We start from the raw sequence: 21,416 nt of genomic DNA on the forward strand, positions 1-21,416 counted from the left end.
TCAAATCCAGTCTAAAACCCCATCTTTTAGAGGCAGCTTTTACATATTAACCACACACACAAAATCCTTGACAAGGAAGCCAGTGAGTGACTAACTTCAGCTAGGACTTCTTCCTTCTCCTCTGGGATCCAAAGGCAACTCAGGCAAAGTCCTCCCCTGTAAGCTCAGTCACTGGTACAGTGTTCTGGTTTTGTAAAGTGCTGCCCCACAGGCGTGACATCTTTATTGGTACTGTACCAGTGACTTCATGGTAAGAATCTTAAAAGGGAAGTTTAAAACAATACAGGAACGCAAGACCTCTGAAATCAGAATGATTAAATATTTTGACACCCACCAGACAGGACTTAAAGATTTGGGTTTTCTAGCCCATTATAAACCATAAAACTGTACTGCTTTGAAAATTGTACTGCTTTGTCACCCTCCTGTCTCCATGCATATCTCCCTGTCCCTTTTCCTGTCTCTCACCTATCCACCCCCATCCTGGTAGACTGTCACTGGAATGCTTTGATGTTTCACTTATATATAATGTCATCTACCAACATTTGCTTATTTCCGATCTGACGAAGGGCAACCTTCGAAAGCAAGTCAAGAAATGTATTAAGTTATGTCCAATAAAAAAAAGGTATCATCTTATTTTCTTTTCCATGTTTTATTTCTATTGATGATTACCTTTAAAAGTGGACTAACATGGCTACCACACCTCTCTACAGTTTCCCTAAAAGAGGTGCTAGCCATCCTGATGCACCAAATCCACCAGAATCTTCAGCTAAGGATCTGGCAAATGCCACTATCCACTCTAGCCACCTAAAATTTAAGTCTACAAGACGCTGGGGCAGGATCAGGCACAGCTGCCCACTCTGTGGTCTCTGATACAGCAAAGTTCAAAACTTCCACATCTCACTTTAATGTGCTCCAGGTGAAGACTAGAAGATCCTTGATTCAATAGGAAGGAAAAAAAGTATACCAGAATACAATGCTCTTGAAAATTAGTGTGAACCAACTACAGATTCTACATTGACGTTCCCTGCTTCAACAGCTCATGATGGGTCTTCTCACCTTTGCGCTGCTCTGCAAGGGGCTACATATCTCATTCAGTCCATGTACAATGCCTATGATATATCATTAAAACGGCTGCTACAGACATAAGTCCTTGCTGCTCAGCATGGCTCAGGGCCTCTATCCTCCTTGAGGACTTGCAGATGCTCCCTGCAATCACAATTTCTAATCTCTTTGGACACAGACTCACAAATCAATGACAACTGGTCAACTTTATGAGAACTGTCGGCACAACCAACCAACTAATCAAGACTAATCCCAAACTACCTTAATCCAGCTACTGAATGTCCCTATCACAAGTTCTACTCAAGATGATTTCAAACTTATTCAAGATTTATGTCACAATGACTGTCTGCTCAAGCCTCATAAGAGGAAGCAGCCAGCAACTACATCTGTAGCTACCCTCAAGTCCACCTCCACTTTCTGACACTTGGCAGGAGGGGGGAGAAACGTGTCTCCAATTCAGAAACCTGGCACGCAAATCACCACCGATAGATGGGTCCTTAAGCATCATCAGCCACTGCCCTCCCATCTGTGGACCTCAAAAATCCCCCCACCATCGTGTGCCTATCTTTGCAATCAAGATCAATGTGCTAATACCCAATAAAGCAGAGAAACAGGTGCCCCTTTTCTAGGAGGTATGCCACTCCAGATTCTTCCTAATTCCAATTCTTATCTTTGACAGCTTCGAATTTGTAACTGTTTTGTATCTTCCCAATTCAAACTCTTGACACAAGCATTAATCTTAAGACAACTAGATTCCCTCTGTATGTGGGCTGTAATTCTTTTCTATTGAGAAAATTGCAGACATTGCAGAATACAGCTGCCAGATTGGTTAACTCTGTAGGAAAATACAGGTATGTAACCCCTCTTTTGATTAAAGCTCACTGGTTGCCAGTTTTTGCCAGGATCACGTTTAAACTCTGTACAATGTTATTCAACATACTTCATGGCTTAGCACCATATTACATGTACTCTCATTAACTGTTCTATTATGGAAATACTTTTAAAATTACAAGATCCTCTTGTATTGCATTTTACTTGCTCTAAAGGAATTCACTATCTGAATTTTTTAAATCATTTTTTCGGCATTTGTCAGTTAGTTTTTGGAACTGTATCCCAAGAAATCTTAGATATCTGTCGGATTACCTGAATTTTAGGAAGCACTTGAAAACTTGGCTTTTTTCGAAACTACTTGAATTAGCTTTCTAATCTGCAGCGAGCTGCCCAAGTTTTCACAGAATATAAGCATTTATGTCATGTCAATGTCTTCCTCAAAAGGGAGTAATTCTGAATGAATTCTCATGCCATAATACTTTCCACTCCTCTTGCCACAATCAGTGCTCTTGTCCTCAATGAAGCCTATACTCATATTCCCATCTATCCAGATCTCTGGAAGTTCCTGCTGTTCACATTTCTCATTCAACACTATTATTATTAAGTGCACCCTTTTAGCCCCTCATCGGTGCTTAGGGTTTTCACAAAGTGCCTAGTGGTTAGAGGCATGCACCTAAGTATGTCACACTTCATCTTCCCCTATCTTGACGGCTGGCTGGTCTTGGCAACTGCCAAAAAGGCTAAGTTGTCATCACTCTGCAGGCTACTATAAAAACTATTACAAAGTTCAATTATGCCTCATCAACTGAGAAAGTCCTGCTCCCTATTCACAGTCCATCCTGTTCATCAGAACTCAGCTAGACACAATCAGTAAAAGGCATATCTATCATTGGACAGATGTCAAAAATTGTCTATTTTTTAAAATCTACCTCTGCTCTGGGCATCATTCATCTGCCTGTGTTCGCTATGTTCTGGGCCACATGGCAGCTGCCATCCATGACATTCCCCACACAAGATTACACATGCGCCTTTTATAGTAGTTATCTCAAGCACTTCACCAACCTCTACTAAAGAAAACTCCTTCTGCCTTCAAGCATTCCCTTCAATGGTGGTGTCTGCCAGATAATTTGACCGTGGAATACCCCTTTCAACAGCCACAACTAATCTTCATGACCAATGCTTCCCCATTCAGATGGGGGGGGGGGGGGGGGGGGGGGGGGGAAGGTGTATTTCTTACACCTGCAAACTTGGTGTGTGATCCCTTCAAGAGTGCAGCCTCCACATCAACTCCCTTGAGTTCAGGGTAATAATCTATACTTTATGAATTTTTGCACCCTAATTTTGGAAGAAAAGCCACCCAAATTCACATGGACAATCAGGTGGCCCACGTTGTACATCAACAAACAAAGAGGTTCATTGAATCTACCCCTATGCCAGGAGGCAAATTCCATCTGATACCTCACATCTTCCATCCCAGAGGTCATACAGTTGAATACAACCTGCTCAGAGGCAATTTGGATCTTCATGAGTGGCCCCTAGACTCCATCATGGTATTTGCAGTATTTCAAATGCTAGAGGCAATCAGAATTCAACCTTGTCACTACCCAACACAATGTAGTGTCCAGCCTTCTGCTCTATACATCCTGACCCCTGCAGTGTGGCTTGTAACACCTCTGCAACCACATGGAGTCAAGGTCTTCTCTATGTTCTTCCCCCCCCCCCCCCCCCCCCCCCCCCCCCCCAATTATCTCCTGGGTCCTTCCAAAGATTTGGCAGGATGGAGCACAAGTTACCCTGATTTCCCAATGTTGACATAGACAAGTCTGGTTCCCATGCCTTTGCTCCATGCACATCAACTATCTCCTAATGCAGCTACAGAGCAGTCTTCTGCACCCCCAACATTCCTGTCTACCTCTAACAGCTTGGAGGCTGAGTGGAGCTGCTGGATGGCCTCCTTTTACAAGTTGAAGTTCTTTCAGCCACGCAGCCATCCACTAGGAGACACCAGTTTAAATGGACTGTTCTCCCACTGGGCCACATCACACATTTAAAAAAAACAAACAAAAAAAAAAAAAACCCAATTTGCTTGCCTTTTACTGCAGATACTATCATTCCTACTTCAGCTATCAGACAGGGTTTAAAATGTCATCTGTTCACCTTAATCTTTTTGCAATTACAGCTTATTACAAGTGAGTCATGGGGAAAACACTCCCCTTGTCATGTCTCATCCAAGTTCGTCATCTGTCTCTATCAATCAGCCCCTCACCAGCCTGGCACCTCAATATTGTCCTCACTCGATTAATGAAAGAGTCCTTTGAACCCATGGACCTTTCTCCTCTCAAGTGCATTACTTGGAAGACCATTTTTCTGATCGTCACATCTGCAAGGCAAAGTCAGTGAACTTCAAGTCTTGGTGTAACATCCATATGCCCAGTTCTACTCCCCCCCCCCCCCCCCCAAAAAAAAAAAGTCACCCTCTGCACCCATTATTGAAGGTTGTCTTAAGTTTCACCTCAGTCTATTGTGCTCCCACCCTCCTTTCCACCCCCCCCCCACCCCCATGTATATTCAGCCAAAGAGACTACACAAGTTGGACTGTAGATATGTTACCCTCTACTATCTGTGTCACACGGTACACCTTAGGAAATCCTCTCAGCTGTCTGTCGCCTTCAATACCAACAACCCAGCCTTCATGCTAGAAAGCGTACCATTTCTACCTGGGTGTCTGAATGCATAAATCCTGCCACAAGCAGCTTACCAACTAGCTCTCAAGTACAAGCTCGTTGTCTACATTGCAGAGATTTGCAGATCAGCCACTTAGTTTTCAGTCCACATCAGGAACTCCCCTTCCTCCATGGACACCAAATTCAACCATACTCTGCAATCTTTGCTTATTGATACTCCATTCCTTAAAGGAAGGAACTGATCATCTGAGAAAAAAAAAATCCCTGACACCCTTAGCTTAGGACTCACCAGGAAGTGTGCTTGCATATCCCCCGTCTGTCTGTGGAGAAAATGGAATTGCTTACCTCTAATAGAGGATCTCTATAAGCAGGGGAATGAAGAAGCCACACTCTCCCACCTCTTACCCCCCAAAATCACACGTTACATCAGCTGGGTAGACTGAAGGGAGAGGGGTATACTGCCCATTATAAGAATACCCGCTCATGCTCAGGACAAGTCTAGAGGCTTCTCTTGGGCTTGGGGGAGAGCTCTGGCTTGCTGGATGTCTGAGAATGTCAGTAAAAGAGTGGCTGCATCCTCCTGCTGTCTATTGGGAACTTCTATTACAGATAGGCAACTCTGCTACCACCACCACTGGTTCAAAATTTCCAGAAATTCCTCAAACATGTATGACTGGTATGAATTCAAAGTCTTTGAAAGGGGAAAAACTCCGTGAACTCCTGAATTTAGTATTAACTGGTGAAAGAGCTCCTGTTTTAGGAAAATTGCTGTCCATACTTTGTGCTGCACGTGTGCTATGAAAGATTTTAATCAATGGAAACACAGATTAAAATGACTTAATTATGATTAATGAATAGCCCCTCAGTGACTGAATTCAATCCTTCAAAGGCTCTGGTTCAGTCTTACTTCAGTTCAAAAATTATTAGAGACGTGCATGGTCACAAAGTCCATATGAGAAATAGTTCTGAAGGCATAAGAACATTTTCCTATATATCTTCATTTACACATACATTTAAATTGACGTGTCAATTTTAAGAAATGGTCATTGTGCTTCTTTAGGTAGGCAGGAAAAAAACAATCACGGAGGAAAAGGAGCAATTGTAAAACAAATCAAAACTAAAATACATGTGTGCAATGGAAGGGGAGTATGTATATATTAGATTTACTTTATGAAGTAAATTATTATAGGTTGCACACAAAGGTTGTATTTACTACTAATTTCATTGTTTTGCACCTTTGTTGCATTTTTTTTCTGTTCAAACTTCAATAAGTAGCTTGCTGTACATCTCCTTCAGTACATCATGAATGAGAAATTTATAAACATACGTACAAAAATATTCAAATCATCCCAAATCTGGCTCCTAAATCTTAAGAAATTTTTTCCAGGCCTGTATTAAGCATCTATCATAGCCCCTGAAACAGGCCTTTTGGATTTTCATTTCTTTCTTCAGAATAGCTAGCTTTTCAAACCTCCTTAGGCTGACCCAAGCCACGAGAAGCAAAGGGTTTGACTCCCAGTAGAGTTCTTCCACTCCCCCCCTCCCCAGTCTCAACCTCTCCTTGAAGGAGAGGCAGAAAGAAGAACAAGTGGCTGTGCAACAGCGACACTATGCCCCAGATGCAGGACCCATGACTGCAGGTTTCTGGAAGAAGCACTGGGGGTGTTGCGTCTCCTGCTTGAGGTCTATCACTATATTAACCAAACAAATAAGTCAGGAGACAGAATCACAGGGCAAAAAACAAAACAGGATAGTTAGAAATGAAACCTTCTGCTGATAAGATTCCAGCCCTCAATTCAAATGAGCTGACTGCTGAACAAGAGAAAACTAGTCATGTCCACTACTATCTACAGAAAAGAACAACAGGGTGCTGCTATGATGATTTATCCTTATAAATATGAGTCAGAGGCACATAAGATTGAAGAGACAGAGCTCAGGAAAACAGCCTCAGAAGTATGCAAATCAAACAAAAGGAGTGGCCATAAGCCAAATCATAAAATAATTTAATATTTACAAAAGCAATAAAAGGATCAAATTGCAGCCAGAGGTCAAGAAAGAAAGCAAGATAACTGTGGTCTTTACCTTTAATACTGGTGTTTGCATTTTCAAGGTCAAATTTTTCTGAATGTCCCTTATTAAACATACATGGGGCTCAGTGGTCTTCAATGACTAATTAAAAGCATAAAAAGATAAAAGAAAAATAATTATTTGCAAGTAAGCCTTTAGCCAATGATACACATTTTAAACCCTTCAGTTCTGGCTTTTATACGGGATACTATTCTTTTAATGCATTGAAATTGGTTTTAAGAATTGACAACTCAATGGAAATTCACAATATGCTTTTCGATATTTACAGGTAGACAGACATCCTAAGCATAGAGAGAAAGCTGTGGTTGTCACTGGGCACGCTCAGACCTAGACAAGGGAAATGAACCTCTTCATCAGCTTTAGGAATGGAAATCATGTAGTGCTATCATTGCTGTTTCCTGTATCACTGCAAAATGCATATTCTGCTCCCCTTAACACTTGTTTAATGAGCAGGTGAAACATTCGATGCAAAGCCACTGTGATTATCCATGTCACCAAGCTTCCATGTATTTGCATACAGCAGCAGCAGACTAGGTAAGCCTTGGACCACAGTCAATAACAAGGTTCATCTTATGATCATCTCTTACACTGACAAAAAGAGTGAAGGGGGGAAAAAAAGGCTTCCTGAACTTTAGGCATGATTACTTGTCCAGATTCAGAATGTTCTATGTTTCATCTTTTTGGGGATGAGGGGAGGTATGAACTTCTCCTTGTCTAACTCTCTTTGACTATTTCTACTGTTACACAACTCTCGTTTTAGCACACAAATCTAATTTTATATCAGCTTACAGAAGTATACAGCAACAGGTCAGAAATGCACTACATGGAAGTTAATACTGAAGGTATTTCAACATGTTTATATTATAGGTCAGTAAAAGTGGGTCATTACACAGAGATCAATGCCACCTACCACTGGCTCAATGACAGGCTGCAGTGTGCTTCCATACACAAGCAGTAGGGTCTGCCTGTCAGAGCAAAAAGCAGCTGCCAGAATAGGGACAGGTGTAGGCACAGAACTGTCATCTTTTCCAGATGTTGCAATTTGGACAATACTCGTTGAAGTGATGGGTTTTTTACAATGCCTGCAAGAGAAGCGACAATATTAGAATGCAAAGGGGGAATTGGGGTATAATATCACACGGTATGTTCAGTAACCATTAAACAGAATGTCACAAACTTTGTAAAATAAGAGTGTAGAAGGCTCAAATTCATTCATTTAAGAAACATCCAACTCATGTTTTTCTATAACACACAAGGATTCTCTTTTCTTCTGAGCAAGGTTCACGTCAACAATTACTATGCAGAGCTCCTCTGCTGTTGCACCAACCAGGATCCTCAAAACATGCAACCATAGAAACATTACAATTCTTCATTTGCAGCATTACTCTCTCCTTTGTGCAGCCCAGCCAACATGTTCTTATTGATGTATTTCACTAATGTAAAATTATTTGAGCTATTACTGAGAAAGCTGTAAAAGTAAATAAAGTAGGTGATAAGCATTAAACAATCTTCCAGCTGAGAATAATTGCAGCTGACAACCAAGCTGGACAAGGGGCGCCACAGGGGGCGCAATCAACGGGACTAATCTTTAACCTTTCATCTAAAGATCTATCCCCAGCCCAACTAGAGGTTCTACAATACGGTTTATTGTTTGTACCATTTTCCAACTATGACAGTTTCTCCAACCATCAGCATTTGTACAGGTTCTTCAGGAAATTACGCCTTTGTGCTTATTTTGGAAATGAGACAACAATGGTGGAATCCACCAATGATTCCTTATTTTCACAGAAATACCATAGCCCACCCACATGGATGCCACCCGGCCCCCCAGATCCAGAACTAGTTCTGCAGGACATGGAGGAATTGGAACAACAGTGTCCTTACACACGCCCGAATATGTCCAGGGCACAAAGGGAAGCCTTAAGGGATTTACAAAGTGACAAGTCCATTATCATATTAAAAGCTGACAAGGGAGGAGGCACAGTTGTACAAGACACGGAAAGATATAAAATTGAAGCGTCCCATCAATTGAGGGATGCCAACTTTTACCAGTTATTGGATGCAGACCCTACGTCTCAGTTCCAAGAGGAGATCAAAACTTTTTTGAAGTTAGCGAATACTGCGGGCACTATTTCCACAAAGGATTTTCAATATTTGTATATGGTGCATCCTAAGACACCGCAGATTAGATTTGTTCCGAAAATACACAAATCATTACGTGATCCTCCTGGACGACCTATAGTAGAGAGCATCGGATCCATCAATGAGCCATTATCGCAGTTTTTAGATTTCCGTTTGCAACCTCATGCTCTTTTTATCCCCTCCTACGTCAGAGACTCGACTCATTTTATAACTATGCTCAATGATCTCCCTAATACAAATGAATCTATGACATTGGTTACGATGGACGTACGGTCACTGTATACAGTGATCCCCCAACAGCAAGCCCTGCAATTAATAAATGAACATTTATTAGCGGGTGAATTATCCGATGATAAAGTGTCTCTGTTGAATAAAATAGCACATCAGGTGGTACTAAAGAACTATTTCCAGTTTGAACAAATTTTTTTCCTTCAGATTTGTGGGGTCGCTATGGGGGCTACGGTAGCCCCCACTATAGCATGTTTGTACATGGCTGAGTTTGAGGAGAAGTTTGTGTACACGCCAACACAAATGAGGAATGTCATGATGTGGAAACGATACATAGATGACGTGTTTATGGTGTGGAAGGGCAACAATGAGGACCTGTCACAATTTCTGCAAGAAATGAATTCTAGTGATCTGAATATTTCTTTTGAAAGTAAGAGGTCTACTCATAATATAAGCTTCTTGGATATCAACATCAGCATACAACAGGGGAAAATTTATACCCAAGCATATAGGAAACCCACAGATACTAACGCCATGTTGCACTACAACAGCTTCCATCCTAGGTCTCAAAAGGATGGCATACCCGCGGGACAGTTTTTACGTCTACAGCGGATATACCAAACCAAAGATTCGTATGACACATGCAGCTGAACTATACCAAAGAATGAGAAGTAGGGATTATCCCAAAAAAGTGCTTAAAAAAGCATCAAAGCGGGTACGAAAAGGCACAGAGACTGGTTACTACATCCCCATAGAAACACAAGGGAAACTGATCGGATGGTGTGTGTGCTGCCATTTTTCCCTCTAACTAAACATATTAAGGGGATTGTAAGGAAACACTGGCCGATTTTAAAATTAAATGACATGACCACTGATGTATGCTTTGCCTATAAAAGAGCGACCAATATAGGCGAAGCATTAACACATAGATACACGGAGGATCAGGCAATTGTTGTAATGGGTCATGACAGATGTTCCAGATGTGTTTACTGTCATTACGCATGGAAGACGGCCAGTGTCAAACACCCAGTCACGGGGAAAGATTTTGTTCTCAGGCACAACACCAATTGTGAATCATCTCGCATGATATATGGGATCCAATGACCGTGTTCTAAGTGGTATATTGGCCAGACTAGGAATTGAATCAAAGATCGAATAGCTGAACATCTGTGCAATCTACGAAATCATAAGAAAGATGCCCCGTTAGTATCTCACTGGGCGGAAATGCATCATGCTGATACAGATTTGAAATTTGTTGTGCTGACCCAAATTTCTGCAAATGTGACAGGAGACATAACATCCATTTTAATCCGCAAGGAACAGCGCTTTATCTACTATTGGCAGACAGTAAAACCTCGTGGCCTGAACAAAGAAATCGATTGGGCGGTATGAACACTTGAAAGCTCATAAGGCAAACGTCAACACACAGACAGTGTGCATGCCCCGGTGTCTTTTTGACGAGTGGTGGAAGCTGAGAAGTCTCACCGCAGATCAGCTATTACATTGTAATGTTTAAAACAAATCTAGTAGAAAGACTGAATAATATGGTACATATACTTTGATCAATATCTGAATGATGATAGCTTGTGTGACTGTGTTTCACGGATTGTTTTTATCCATTGCAGATAAAATAATGTTCCCCTGAGGACGCTACTATAGCGAAACACGCCAGCGTGTTGGGAACCAATAATAAATAACACCTTGGAAGCTGGATTCTAATCCCAACTTTAGGGAGTAGCATAGGCTACCATCATAATTTTAGTCATCATTACGGATGGGGATCCCCACAGAATGCCTAATACAGCAGTGACCCCCTGCACTCCGGAATAAGCTAAGTACAACCTGAATTCAAGTTCATTTTTTTCACCTACAAAAGGAAAAGTTTTTGTATATTATGGTGAAGTGGTAGGGAGGAAGGAGTGCAGTGATGTGTTAAGGGTGTCAGCAGTAGTATACTGCATAAGAGTTCTGTGAACACGACCCCTCCTACTGAGCACTGTTAGCAATAAAAAAAGAAAAAAAAAAAACATTTGACACTTGCACTGTTTAAGTATTGTAAGAGGTTTCTTTGTATAACTTTTAAAATTTAATGCCAAGAAGTTTAGAGTGATGCACTTGGGGTACAGAAACCCAAAATAGAGATACCGAATAGGAGGGGAGAGATTAGTAAGCTCGACTCAGAAGGTGAAGAAACAATGCGACAAGGTGACGGCTGTGGCCAGAAGGATGCTAGGCTGCGTAGAGAGGGGCATAAGCAGCAGAAGAAAGGTGTTGATGCCCTTCTACAAGCTGTTGGTGAGGCCCCACTTGGAGTATTGTGTTCAGTTTTGGAGGCCGTATCTTGCTAAAGATGTAAAAAGACTGGAAGCAGTGCAAAGAAAAACTACGAAAATGGTATGGGATTTGCGTTGCAAACTGTACGAGGAGAGACTTGCTGACCTGAACATGTATACCTTGAAAGGTATTAATCTGCAAATGAACCTTTTCCGGAGACAGGAAGGCAGTAGAACTAGAGGATATAAATTGAGGTTGAAGGGGGCAGACCCACTAATGTCAGGAAGTATTTTTTCACGGAGAGGGTGGTAGATATGTGGAATGCCCTCCCGCGGGAGGTGGTGGAGATGAAAACGGTAATGGAATTCAAACATGCGTGGGATAAACACAAAGGAATCCTGTTTAAAAGGAATGGTTCCATGGAATCTTAGCGGAGATTGGGTGGTGAAGCCGGTAATTGGGAAACAAAACGGAAAATGGGCAGACTTCTACAGTCTACGCCCTGATCATGACTGACTAGATAGGGATGGACTCAAGTGTAAATTTTAAGGGGCTTCGATGTTAGCTTCAGAACTTAGTACAAGAACAGTACTGGGCAGACTTCTAACTGTCTGTGCCCTGAGAAAGGCAAGGACAAATCAAACTCTGGTATACATATAAAGTATTACATACCATGTAAAATGAGTTTATCTTGTGGGGCAGCCTGGATGGACCGTACAGGTCTTTATTACATTTGTATCTCACATTTTCCTACCTATCTGCAGGTTCAATGTGGCTTACATAATACCATAAAGGCATTCGCCAACTCCGGTAGAGAAAATTACAAAATGATGTTGTGATCGAATAAGGTTCATGTATTACAGATACATTAGAGAATCGTAGAGAGGAAGAGTTAGGTAGTGAACATTACGAGCTTTGGTTTCATTGTATTGCAGGGTTCAGGCATTTATGAAGGATCAGTAGGGTATGCCTTTTTGAACAGGTTGGTTTTTAGGAATTTCCAGAAGTTTAGGTGGTCATGTGTTTTCACGGCTTTTGGTAGCGCGTTCCACAGTTGTGTGCTTATGTAGGAGAAGATGGATGCATAAGTTGATTTGCATTTGAGTCCTTTGCAGTTTGGGTAGTGGAGATTTAGGTATGTTTGAGTTGATCAGATTGTGTTTCTGGTTGGTAGGTCTATGAGGTCGGTCATGTATCCCGGAGCTTCACCATAGATAATTTTATGAACCAGGGTGCAGATTTTAAAAATAAGTACTATGATTTTCTTTGATTAGGAGCTAGTGAAATTTTTCACGGAGGGGTTTTGTGCTTTCGAATCGCGTTTTTCCAAATATGAGTCTGGCTGCTGTGTTTTGAACGGTCTGAAGTTTCTTTATGATTTGCTCTTTGCATCCCGCATAGATTTCGTTGCAGTAGTCTACATGGCTTAGTACCATTGATTGTATCAAGTTACGAAATGTTTCCCTCGGGAAGAATGGTGTCACGCGATTAAGTTTTCACATTGAGTGGAACACTTTCTTAGTTGTCGATTTCACTTGGCTCTCAAGTGTAAGGTTTCGGTCGATTGTAACGCCAAGAATTTTCAGGCTATCTGAGATAGGGAGGGTGTAGTCCAGGGTGTTTATATGTGTGGGTGTGTACATATTGTATTGGGATGAGAGGATTAGACTGTGTTTTTTCAGTATTGAGTTTTAGTTGAAATGCATTTGCCCATGAGTCCATGATGTTCAAGCTGAGTTTGATTTCGTTGGTGATTTCTGTCAGGTCATGTTTATAAGGAATATATATTGTGACATTGTCTGATTAGACGAATGGATTAAGACCTTGGTTGGATAAGGACTTGGCTAGTGGGGTCATCATTAGGTTGAAAAGGTTCGGTGATAATGGTGATCCTTGAGGTACTCCGCAGTCTGCTTTCCACGTTGATGATATATTTGAATTTGATTTCACTTGGTATGTTCTAGTGGTTAGGAAACCCTTGATCCAACTAAGTATGTTTCCACCAATCCCGAAGTAATCTAGGCGTCTTAGTAGTATATTATGGTTTACCATGTCGAATGCACTAGACATGTCGAATTGGAGAAGTATGCTTTCACCTGTTGCTATTTCCTGCTTGAATTTAGCTAAAAGAGTAATTAGTACTGTTTCAGTGCTTTGGAGGGGGCAAAATCCTGATTGTGATTCATGTAATATTGAGAATTTGTTTATGTAATCAGTAAGTTGTTTGGTTACCATGCTTTCCATCAGTTTGACTGCCAATGGGATAGATGCTACTGGGCGGTAATTAATTAGTGAGGTCATTTGTTTTTTTTTATATCTTTTGGTATTGAGGTAAGTAGGACGTTGCCTTTTTCCTTAGGGAAGAGACCTTGTTGGAGCATGTAGTTTAGGTGTGAAGTGAGGTCTGTTATGAAGCGGTCGGGGCAGGATTTTATAAGGTAACTGGGACAGGTATCCAATTTGCAGTGAGTGTCGGAGAACTTATAAATCGCCTGGGTAACTGTTTCGGCAGAGAGGAGAGCGAAGTTAGACCAGGTTCGGTCTGCTGGGTATTCTCCAAAGGTTGGGTCCAAACCACTGATGAAGTTTTTGATATCTGTATTGTCCTGAGTTAGTGTGTTGCGTAGTTTAGTAATTTTTTCATTGAAGTATTTAGCAAGTTTGTCTGCAGATGGGGTATTTGTATTGGTTGTGGTGACTAAGGTGGTGTCAAGTAGTTTGTTTATGAGTTGGTATAGTTTCTTCATATCTTTGTAATCTGAACCTATTTTACTTTTATAGTAGGACCTTTTGGTTTATCTTATTGCGTATTTGTATTTTCTTTGTGTTTGTTTCCATGCGTTGAGTGTGTGTTCATCTTTTATTTTTTCTATGCTCGTTTGAGTTTCCTGGATTGTGTTTTTAGTTTTTTCAGTTCGTCGTTGAACCATGGTATCGAGTTAGGTCATTTACTATGTTACTATATCAATCCAGGAAGAAGCGAGGCCATCCCCCTCCCCCCCTCCAAGCCTTTAACTGAAAACAGTCACCTAAACAAAAATAATGCAGCCCAACATTATAGAATATTTTCTATACCAATTACCCCTTTAGCCCACAAGTATGAATTGCAAAATATGAATAAAAACGTTGTATCCCCATTAGAAAAAAGTAGTTTTTAAAGTGCAGACTGTCCAGCTCTTTGTATCACTAGCTCCTGACCAGTCTGCTCAAACTTTCACTTAGACGAAACATTCACTTGGCGGTTCTCTCTCTAGCCTCAAAACTTCACGGTCACTTATCGGAGTGTAGCTTAAAGAAAGAGCAGCATAGGTATGTGTGTCCAGAGTCATCGCTGTGGGACCCCCGTCACACTTGTTGCCGAAGCTTGACGTTGCAGCCGGCGGCTATTATTAGAGATCCTCTGCCACCGGGGATGGCCTGGAACCTTATGAAACGCAGATGTTTCCTTTCCATCAGCCTGATTCTGTGCCAGACCTGGCTGAATTACAGCGGCCTCTTCCTTATTATGGACCCTATGCAGCTGCCCCTCACGAGTGAAAATCAGTGCAAAAGGAAACTGCCACCGATAGGGTATTCCTACCCTCCGCAACTGCTCAGTGAGAAAGCGGAGTTCCCCACGTCACTTCAAGTTGGAGGAAGCTAAATCCTGATACAGTGATAAATGGTGTACGTATCAGATAACATTGTCTTTACCTCTAGCAGCCTTAAGAACAGCTTCCTTTACTTTAAAACTTTGGAAGCACGCCACTATATCTCTGGCTGAATTATTGCACACTTTCCCTAGTGACCGGTGAGCTCTCACTATTTCAATCTGCTCCGCCAGGACTTCTCTTCCTCCCTCCGATAGTAGAGAACTGGCCACCCGTTGCACCACCAACTCACAATTTAAGTATTCAGGAGTTTCTGGTAAACCCTGAATTCAAATACTGCATCTCCGGGACCTGTTCTCCAAGTCCTCTAATTTGTATGCCAATTCCATACTTTGTTTGTAGCTCTCCCAGTCTCTTATCCACATGTGCCAATGTCCCAGAGTGCTCCTCCAGGCGCTGATCTGTTTCTTCTATGTGCCTATCGAGTTCAGCTTTGTCTCTGCATAGGTCAGCCCCCAGAGTGGAGATCTCGGCTTGAACCACTTTGAGATCCGATTTAATTTCTTGCGCCATTCACAAATAGTTTGTTGCCCCCGGATCCACTCGCTGTAGTTCAGCAGAGTTGCTTGGGGGTTCCTTGTGGTTGTCTGCCTGTCGTGCGTCTGCCATCTTGGCCGATCCTGACCGCAGAGCCTGCACTGCCACCAAGTAAGAAAACTGGTCTAGATTTACTCCCCGCTGTTTAAGAGCCATCAAAAATGGTATTGAATACTCTGGGAGTCTGCCCCAATCACTAGCAGTAGTGGGAAGCGTCTAGTGGGCTAATTATCACCAATATAGCTTAGAGGGTGGAAAGTGTTCAGATTAAGCAGCCATCTTGGGCAGTTTGCCAGTGCATCTTTAAGGATAGGGTGCAATGGTACCGAGACCTCTTCTTTTGGAGAAAAGACATAGTCCAGGATAGTTAACATTTCTGCCCTAGGCTCTTCCTCAGTCTCTAACAAATAGGAGAGTCTAAGCCATCTCCCCAATAAAATCAGTGAAAGAGCTTTACGTCTATCGAGGTAGGGAATGATCAGAGTATATCCCATAAAACTCCTCAGAGTGGTTTGTAGCTGCATCTGCACCAGCTCCTTCCTAAGAATGGCTTAGAACTGCTCATTGAAGAAAGGCACTGGCAAAGGCTGGGAGACAGGCAGCCTGAGAAAGCATCGGTGTCAAACCAGAAACGAGGATGTGGCTGCTCGGAGACTTGCATACTGGCACCTCTTCCAAAGAGGGGGAGTGCTCCTCCCAGTGCCTACGTCCCGGTTCTCCTGGCACTATGCATCAATGAGCACTGATGCTTGTGCTTCTTGGATATCCCTAGATGCTCACCATCATGGTCCTTCGGTGCCAATGAGGATGTCATCGAACCTGTACGTCTCTGACTGGTCCTGGAGCCTGCTCTCAGAGCCCGACGTTGAGAGAGGCAGAGACCTTCTTGATGCCGGTGCACTCCCAGTGGATGTTGAAATAGAAGCCATTGAGATTGATGCTTCTGGTGCCAATAACAGATTTACCGGTCTTTGAGGAGTCAAAAGGTTTCTCCTGTTGGACCTGTTGCGCCCTGTGTCCTCAACTGCATTTTTAAAACAGAGAAAAAGAAACAATTAGGCTCATGGTCAGGCCCAAGGCACCCAATGCACCAAGAGTGTGGACCAGTCACAGAAATCACCCGAATACATTAGGTGAAGCTCTTGAAGCCACTGAGAGTCTTCTGGGACCGAGAAAAGAATCGTAGCAAAATTAAAAACTCTTCAATGGTCATCCGAAAAGAGGCAGTAGTCAAATTGAGGTTGGTGCTCCGGCCCAACCAGGTCACAAAAATAAACAAAAGAGCCAAAAAAACTAACGAAAATAAAGGAACAGAAAAAATAACTGCACAGGAAAGCATGGCAAAAAAGAGTGGAACACGCACTGAGAAAACACACAAAATGTCCTACTTGCTCCATGAAAAAAATTAGACTGAAGGACCCACACTCACTTGGGCGGAAAGGCACCAGCGTAGGAGTGGTGGCACTCTGCTAGAAAGTTCTAAGTGTTATCGCTAGTCAGCGTCCACACCAGGCTCCATCGGATGATGTCACACCTATGTGTGAGAATACAACGGTTTGCTTGTCCTGAGAACATTACAGGTGTCTTGGTGTTCTATAAACATCCCGTTAAGAATACCACCCTCCTCCTTCCCTTCCACTAATTGTCTCAACATCAGGGCTTCCAAGTAACTGTTGCCTTTTTCTGTTACCCTCCAAATACATTCTTGCCCGCTATACCACTATAAACTGAAGAAAATCAGCACTACAAGCATTTTCAATACCTGTGGGCTGGTTGTGCTCATCCCATATTCTGTGGGATTAGCACATCTGGCCTGTTAATTTTGCTTGTAGGACTGGAATTCTACAATTAGAAAGGAGAAAATGTCCATGCACCACAGGGTACATGTTTCAGTTTGGCCAATCCCTCTACTATTCTATCCTCCTATAGCATTTCCACAGGATACTGGGCTAGATGGACCATTGGTCTGACCCAGTATGGCTACTCTTACGTACTTTAATCATGCCCTTCAAACAGATCTGTAGTTTCATACTACGTTTGCTCCCAATCTTCGAGGAATGCACAGTCACCTGCTCCGAGACTACTAAACACTGCATGCTGCTGCTCAAATGACATTATCCTGTAGCTTTCAAGTATAAACTACAGACTTGTTTTAAAATTCCAACTTACCCGTTCAAAATGGATTCAAATATATGCAGCTGTCCATCTCTGCACACTACGGCTAGCTTCACAGGCTGTGAGAAAATACACAAGACATGGTCACTGGGCCTACAGAAAAACAATCCTCAGATTTAAAAAAAATAAAAATAAAAATTAAGCACCATGGCCCACATGCTTCTGAAAAAGTTGCAGTGGCCCCAAGTACGATGTACAGGTTCAGCTCTAGAAATGTTAAATAGTAGTAGTAGTAGTAGGTACATACTCTCTGTTCCTTGAGCACCTCAAGCAACTATCAACCTCTGCCTTCCCTTGAATGATTTTTTTTTTTTAATCAATGCTATTACATGCAACCTGAACAGCAATCCCACTTCTGTCTCCCTCCCAATGGTAGGGGAGAAGGACAGCAGTACCCTAGCTAATACTGCCAGCAAGGAAGGCAGGAAGAAAGACACAACCTTACCAGGTTGGTAACTCCACCTTCTTTGAACCAGCTCATCTTATTTCACCCCACCCCATTTTTTTAAGCCAAAGCAAACTAGGGGACTTGTTTACTAAGGTGTGCTAGCATTTTTAGCACACACTAAAAATTAGCACGTGCTAATGCTAGACACCCATATATGGGTATATCTAGTGTTAGCACACACTAATTTTTAGCATACACAAACGCTAGCGTGTCTACATTGCTGCTAAATAAACAGGGCCCTAGGTGTCAGCACTCCTCAGGGAAGAGACCCCAGTACCTGAACCAAGTACCTCAGACTAGACTGTACAGGTATAACCTCTACCATCTGCTGGTGACAAATACTGGGTGGATGTGGGCTGTACAGGCCGATGATTTGAAGTAAACACGAGTGCAAGAGGTTATTAACGCCATACTAATGCCTGCATTTGCTTCGACTCCATGATCAGAGCCCATGAGTGTGTGAAACAATGCACTTGAGGGCTCTGAACACAACTAGCATGCAAATGCATGCTGAACAGGACTCTTACTGCAAGTAGCATGCATTTGTATGCTAAACATATTCCTCCCCAATGTGGCAAACCCTATGCCCGCTTAGAACTGGCGTTAGGGTTTGCAGACCATTGGGGAGGAATGGTGAGCCCTGTCCAGAATGCATTTGCATGCTAGCAGGTCCCCCATTCCCCCAATAGAACCCCTCCCCCCCCACCCAAAGCCAGCGACACAGGGGGGCTGGAGGTCCAGTAGACCTCCAGTTCCCCCCCCCCCGATAGAAGTTCACAAGGGGGCTGGAAATCCCCCTCGCACCCCTCCCCCCCCCAAAAAAAATCCCTGGTGGCCCAGTGGGCCGCAAACCAAGCCCTCCCGCAACGTGGTGATCTAGTGGCCCTCTTTCCCCCTCCCTTATATGATGTGAAGCCACACCCAGCACATCCCAGGGTGCACTGGGCAGAGCTAGGCACTGCCATTTTCAAGGCAAAGCTGGAAAAGGAGGGAGTGTACAATTACCTCCTCCAACGAAGGTACGGGGGGGGGGGGGGGGGGAGCAGGGAAGAGGGTCACTAGACCAGCAGGTTGGGGGAGGGGTTGGTTTGCAGCACACTGGGCCACCAGGGCTTTTTGTGTGTGTGTGTGTGGGGGGGGGGGGGGGGTGCAAGGGGCTGAAGATCCACCATATCTCCAGCCCTCCATGAATTTATATCTGGGGGGGAGGGGGGGGAGGGGGGACTGGAGGTCCACCAGACCTCCAGCCACCGTGTCGCTGGCTTAGGGTGGGGGTTCGATGGGGGGCACTAGGCCACCAGGGCCTTGCTGTTTGGGGTCTGATGGTCCCATGGAACTCCAGCCACTGTGTTTTAACAGGTCAGGCTTTGACAGCCTGGATCTGTCAAACAAGCGCGGGAGACTTCAGGCACAAGCCTCCCGAACTTTACCCTATGATCAGAGATAATAGCATGCATAAATTTGCATGCTATTATCTCTGATCATAGGGGCGGTAAAGCCCCGTGTTGTTCAAGCACTAATTTTAGAGCGTGTTTGGAACAGCACAGGGCTTTCGATCATCTGAGCATTATTTAGGAATAATGTATTCAAGCCAGTGTTGATCTGCTGGCAGGAAAGAGTAAATCCATGCACTTTGGCTAAGCTGGAAGAACTCACATAAGAAAAAGTTAGCAGATAATATTTATTTTCTCCTTTGGTCAGTTTTGAAGGAAGCTATTGTTTCGATACATACATGTGTATATGCTTTTTAGTTTTTATTTATGTCCTTCCTGGTGATATCCTATTTATGTTCATCCCTTGCTCACAAGCATTTTTATATGCTGTGCCAATATTCATATATTTGTTTAATATATTGTTTTTGTTTCTATTTAGTTACCTACCTACATTATATTTTACTATATACTTTTTATATACAAGAAAATTTGATTAGATGTATTTGTCTCCTAATGGCTAATTATAGCACTGTTCTTGAAATATGAATGATACCCCCTCCCCCTTCCTTTTTTGTAATGTACAGAACTGCTAATGTAACACTTTGTGATATCACAGCAGCACTGTGGTGGTAAAGACTTATGTTAAAGCAAACACAGGAAAGTGCGTTTAAAAAGGCCACCGCAATATTTTGAAGATGTTAATTTATTTCTGTACACTGCTTTTTCTTGTTTGAGGTTAAGCAGTATAGCAAGTTAAAAAACTAACTTATTCACAGTGCAAGGCAGCATCAAGGAGTAAGCTACACTATGGAAAGTAAATTTATTGCAGAGACCAACTGAATAGAATCTGAAAATACAACAGTATAGGTCTGACATTTTGTGAAAAATAGTTATCAGTGGCAGTTTTAACGGATGCCATAATTGGTAGCCATCTTGTTTTGGTTTAATGATAATTTTTTAGAGACTTTTTTTAGGGGGTTTTTTTTTAAATGAACGATGAAACAGCATAATTATATACAAACAGACCTGCTGTTTCTTCGTTCATTTAAAAAAAAAAAAAACTTAACTGCAGAGCATATGCTCCTGAATGCTGTGCTCAAGACGTTAGTAATTGTAAAGATAACAATGAATTTCATTTGTAATGAAGAATATACAGTGGGGGAAATAAGTATTTGATCCCTTGCTGATTTTGTAAGTTTGCCCACTGACAAAGACATGAGCAGCCCATAATTGAAGGGTAGGTTATTGGTAACAGTGAGAGATAGCACATCACAAATTAAATCCGGAAAATCACATTGTGGAAAGTATATGAATTTATTTGCATTCTGCAGAGGGAAATAAGTATTTAATCCCTCTGGCAAACAAGACCTAATACTTGGTGGCAAAACCCTTGTTGGCAAGCACAGCGGTCAGACGTCTTCTGTAGTTGATGATGAGGTTTGCACACATGTCAGGAGGAATTTTGGTCCACTCCTCTTTGCAGATCATCTCTAAATCATTAAGAGTTCTGGGCTGTCGCTTGGCAACTCGCAGCTTCAGCTCCCTCCATAAGTTTTCAATGGGATTAAGGTCTGGTGACTGGCTAGGCCACTCCATGACCCTAATGTGCTTCTTCCTGAGCCACTCCTTTGTTGCCTTGGCTGTATGTTTTGGGTCATTGTCGTGCTGGAAGACCCAGCCACGACCCATTTTTAAGGCCCTGGCGGAAGGAAGGAGGTTGTCACTCAGAATTGTACGGTACATGGCCCCATCCATTCTCCCATTGATGCGGTGAAGTAGTCCTGTGCCCTTAGCAGAGAAACACCCCCAAAACATAACATTTCCACCTCCATGCTTGACAGTGGGGACGGTGTTCTTTGGGTCA

At 42.6% G+C, this 21,416-nt stretch overlaps 1 protein-coding gene across 1 annotated transcript in view; it reads right to left on the reverse strand.

Annotated features, from left to right (window-relative positions):
* Positions 1-21,416, reverse strand: part of WDR43 (WD repeat domain 43) — a 187,135-nt gene that overhangs the window by 87,007 nt on the left and 78,712 nt on the right. The window contains exons 7-9 of the mRNA XM_030196135.1: positions 17,666-17,730; positions 7,576-7,747; positions 6,660-6,746 (exon numbers count right to left, since the gene is read on the reverse strand). Of these exons, the coding sequence (XP_030051995.1) occupies positions 6,660-6,746; positions 7,576-7,747; positions 17,666-17,730 (324 nt within the window). The remainder of the gene's footprint in view (positions 1-6,659; positions 6,747-7,575; positions 7,748-17,665; positions 17,731-21,416) is intronic.

The sequence above is a fragment of the Microcaecilia unicolor genome, chromosome 3 (genome assembly GCF_901765095.1).
Source record: "Microcaecilia unicolor chromosome 3, aMicUni1.1, whole genome shotgun sequence".
NCBI lineage: Eukaryota > Metazoa > Chordata > Amphibia > Gymnophiona > Siphonopidae > Microcaecilia > Microcaecilia unicolor.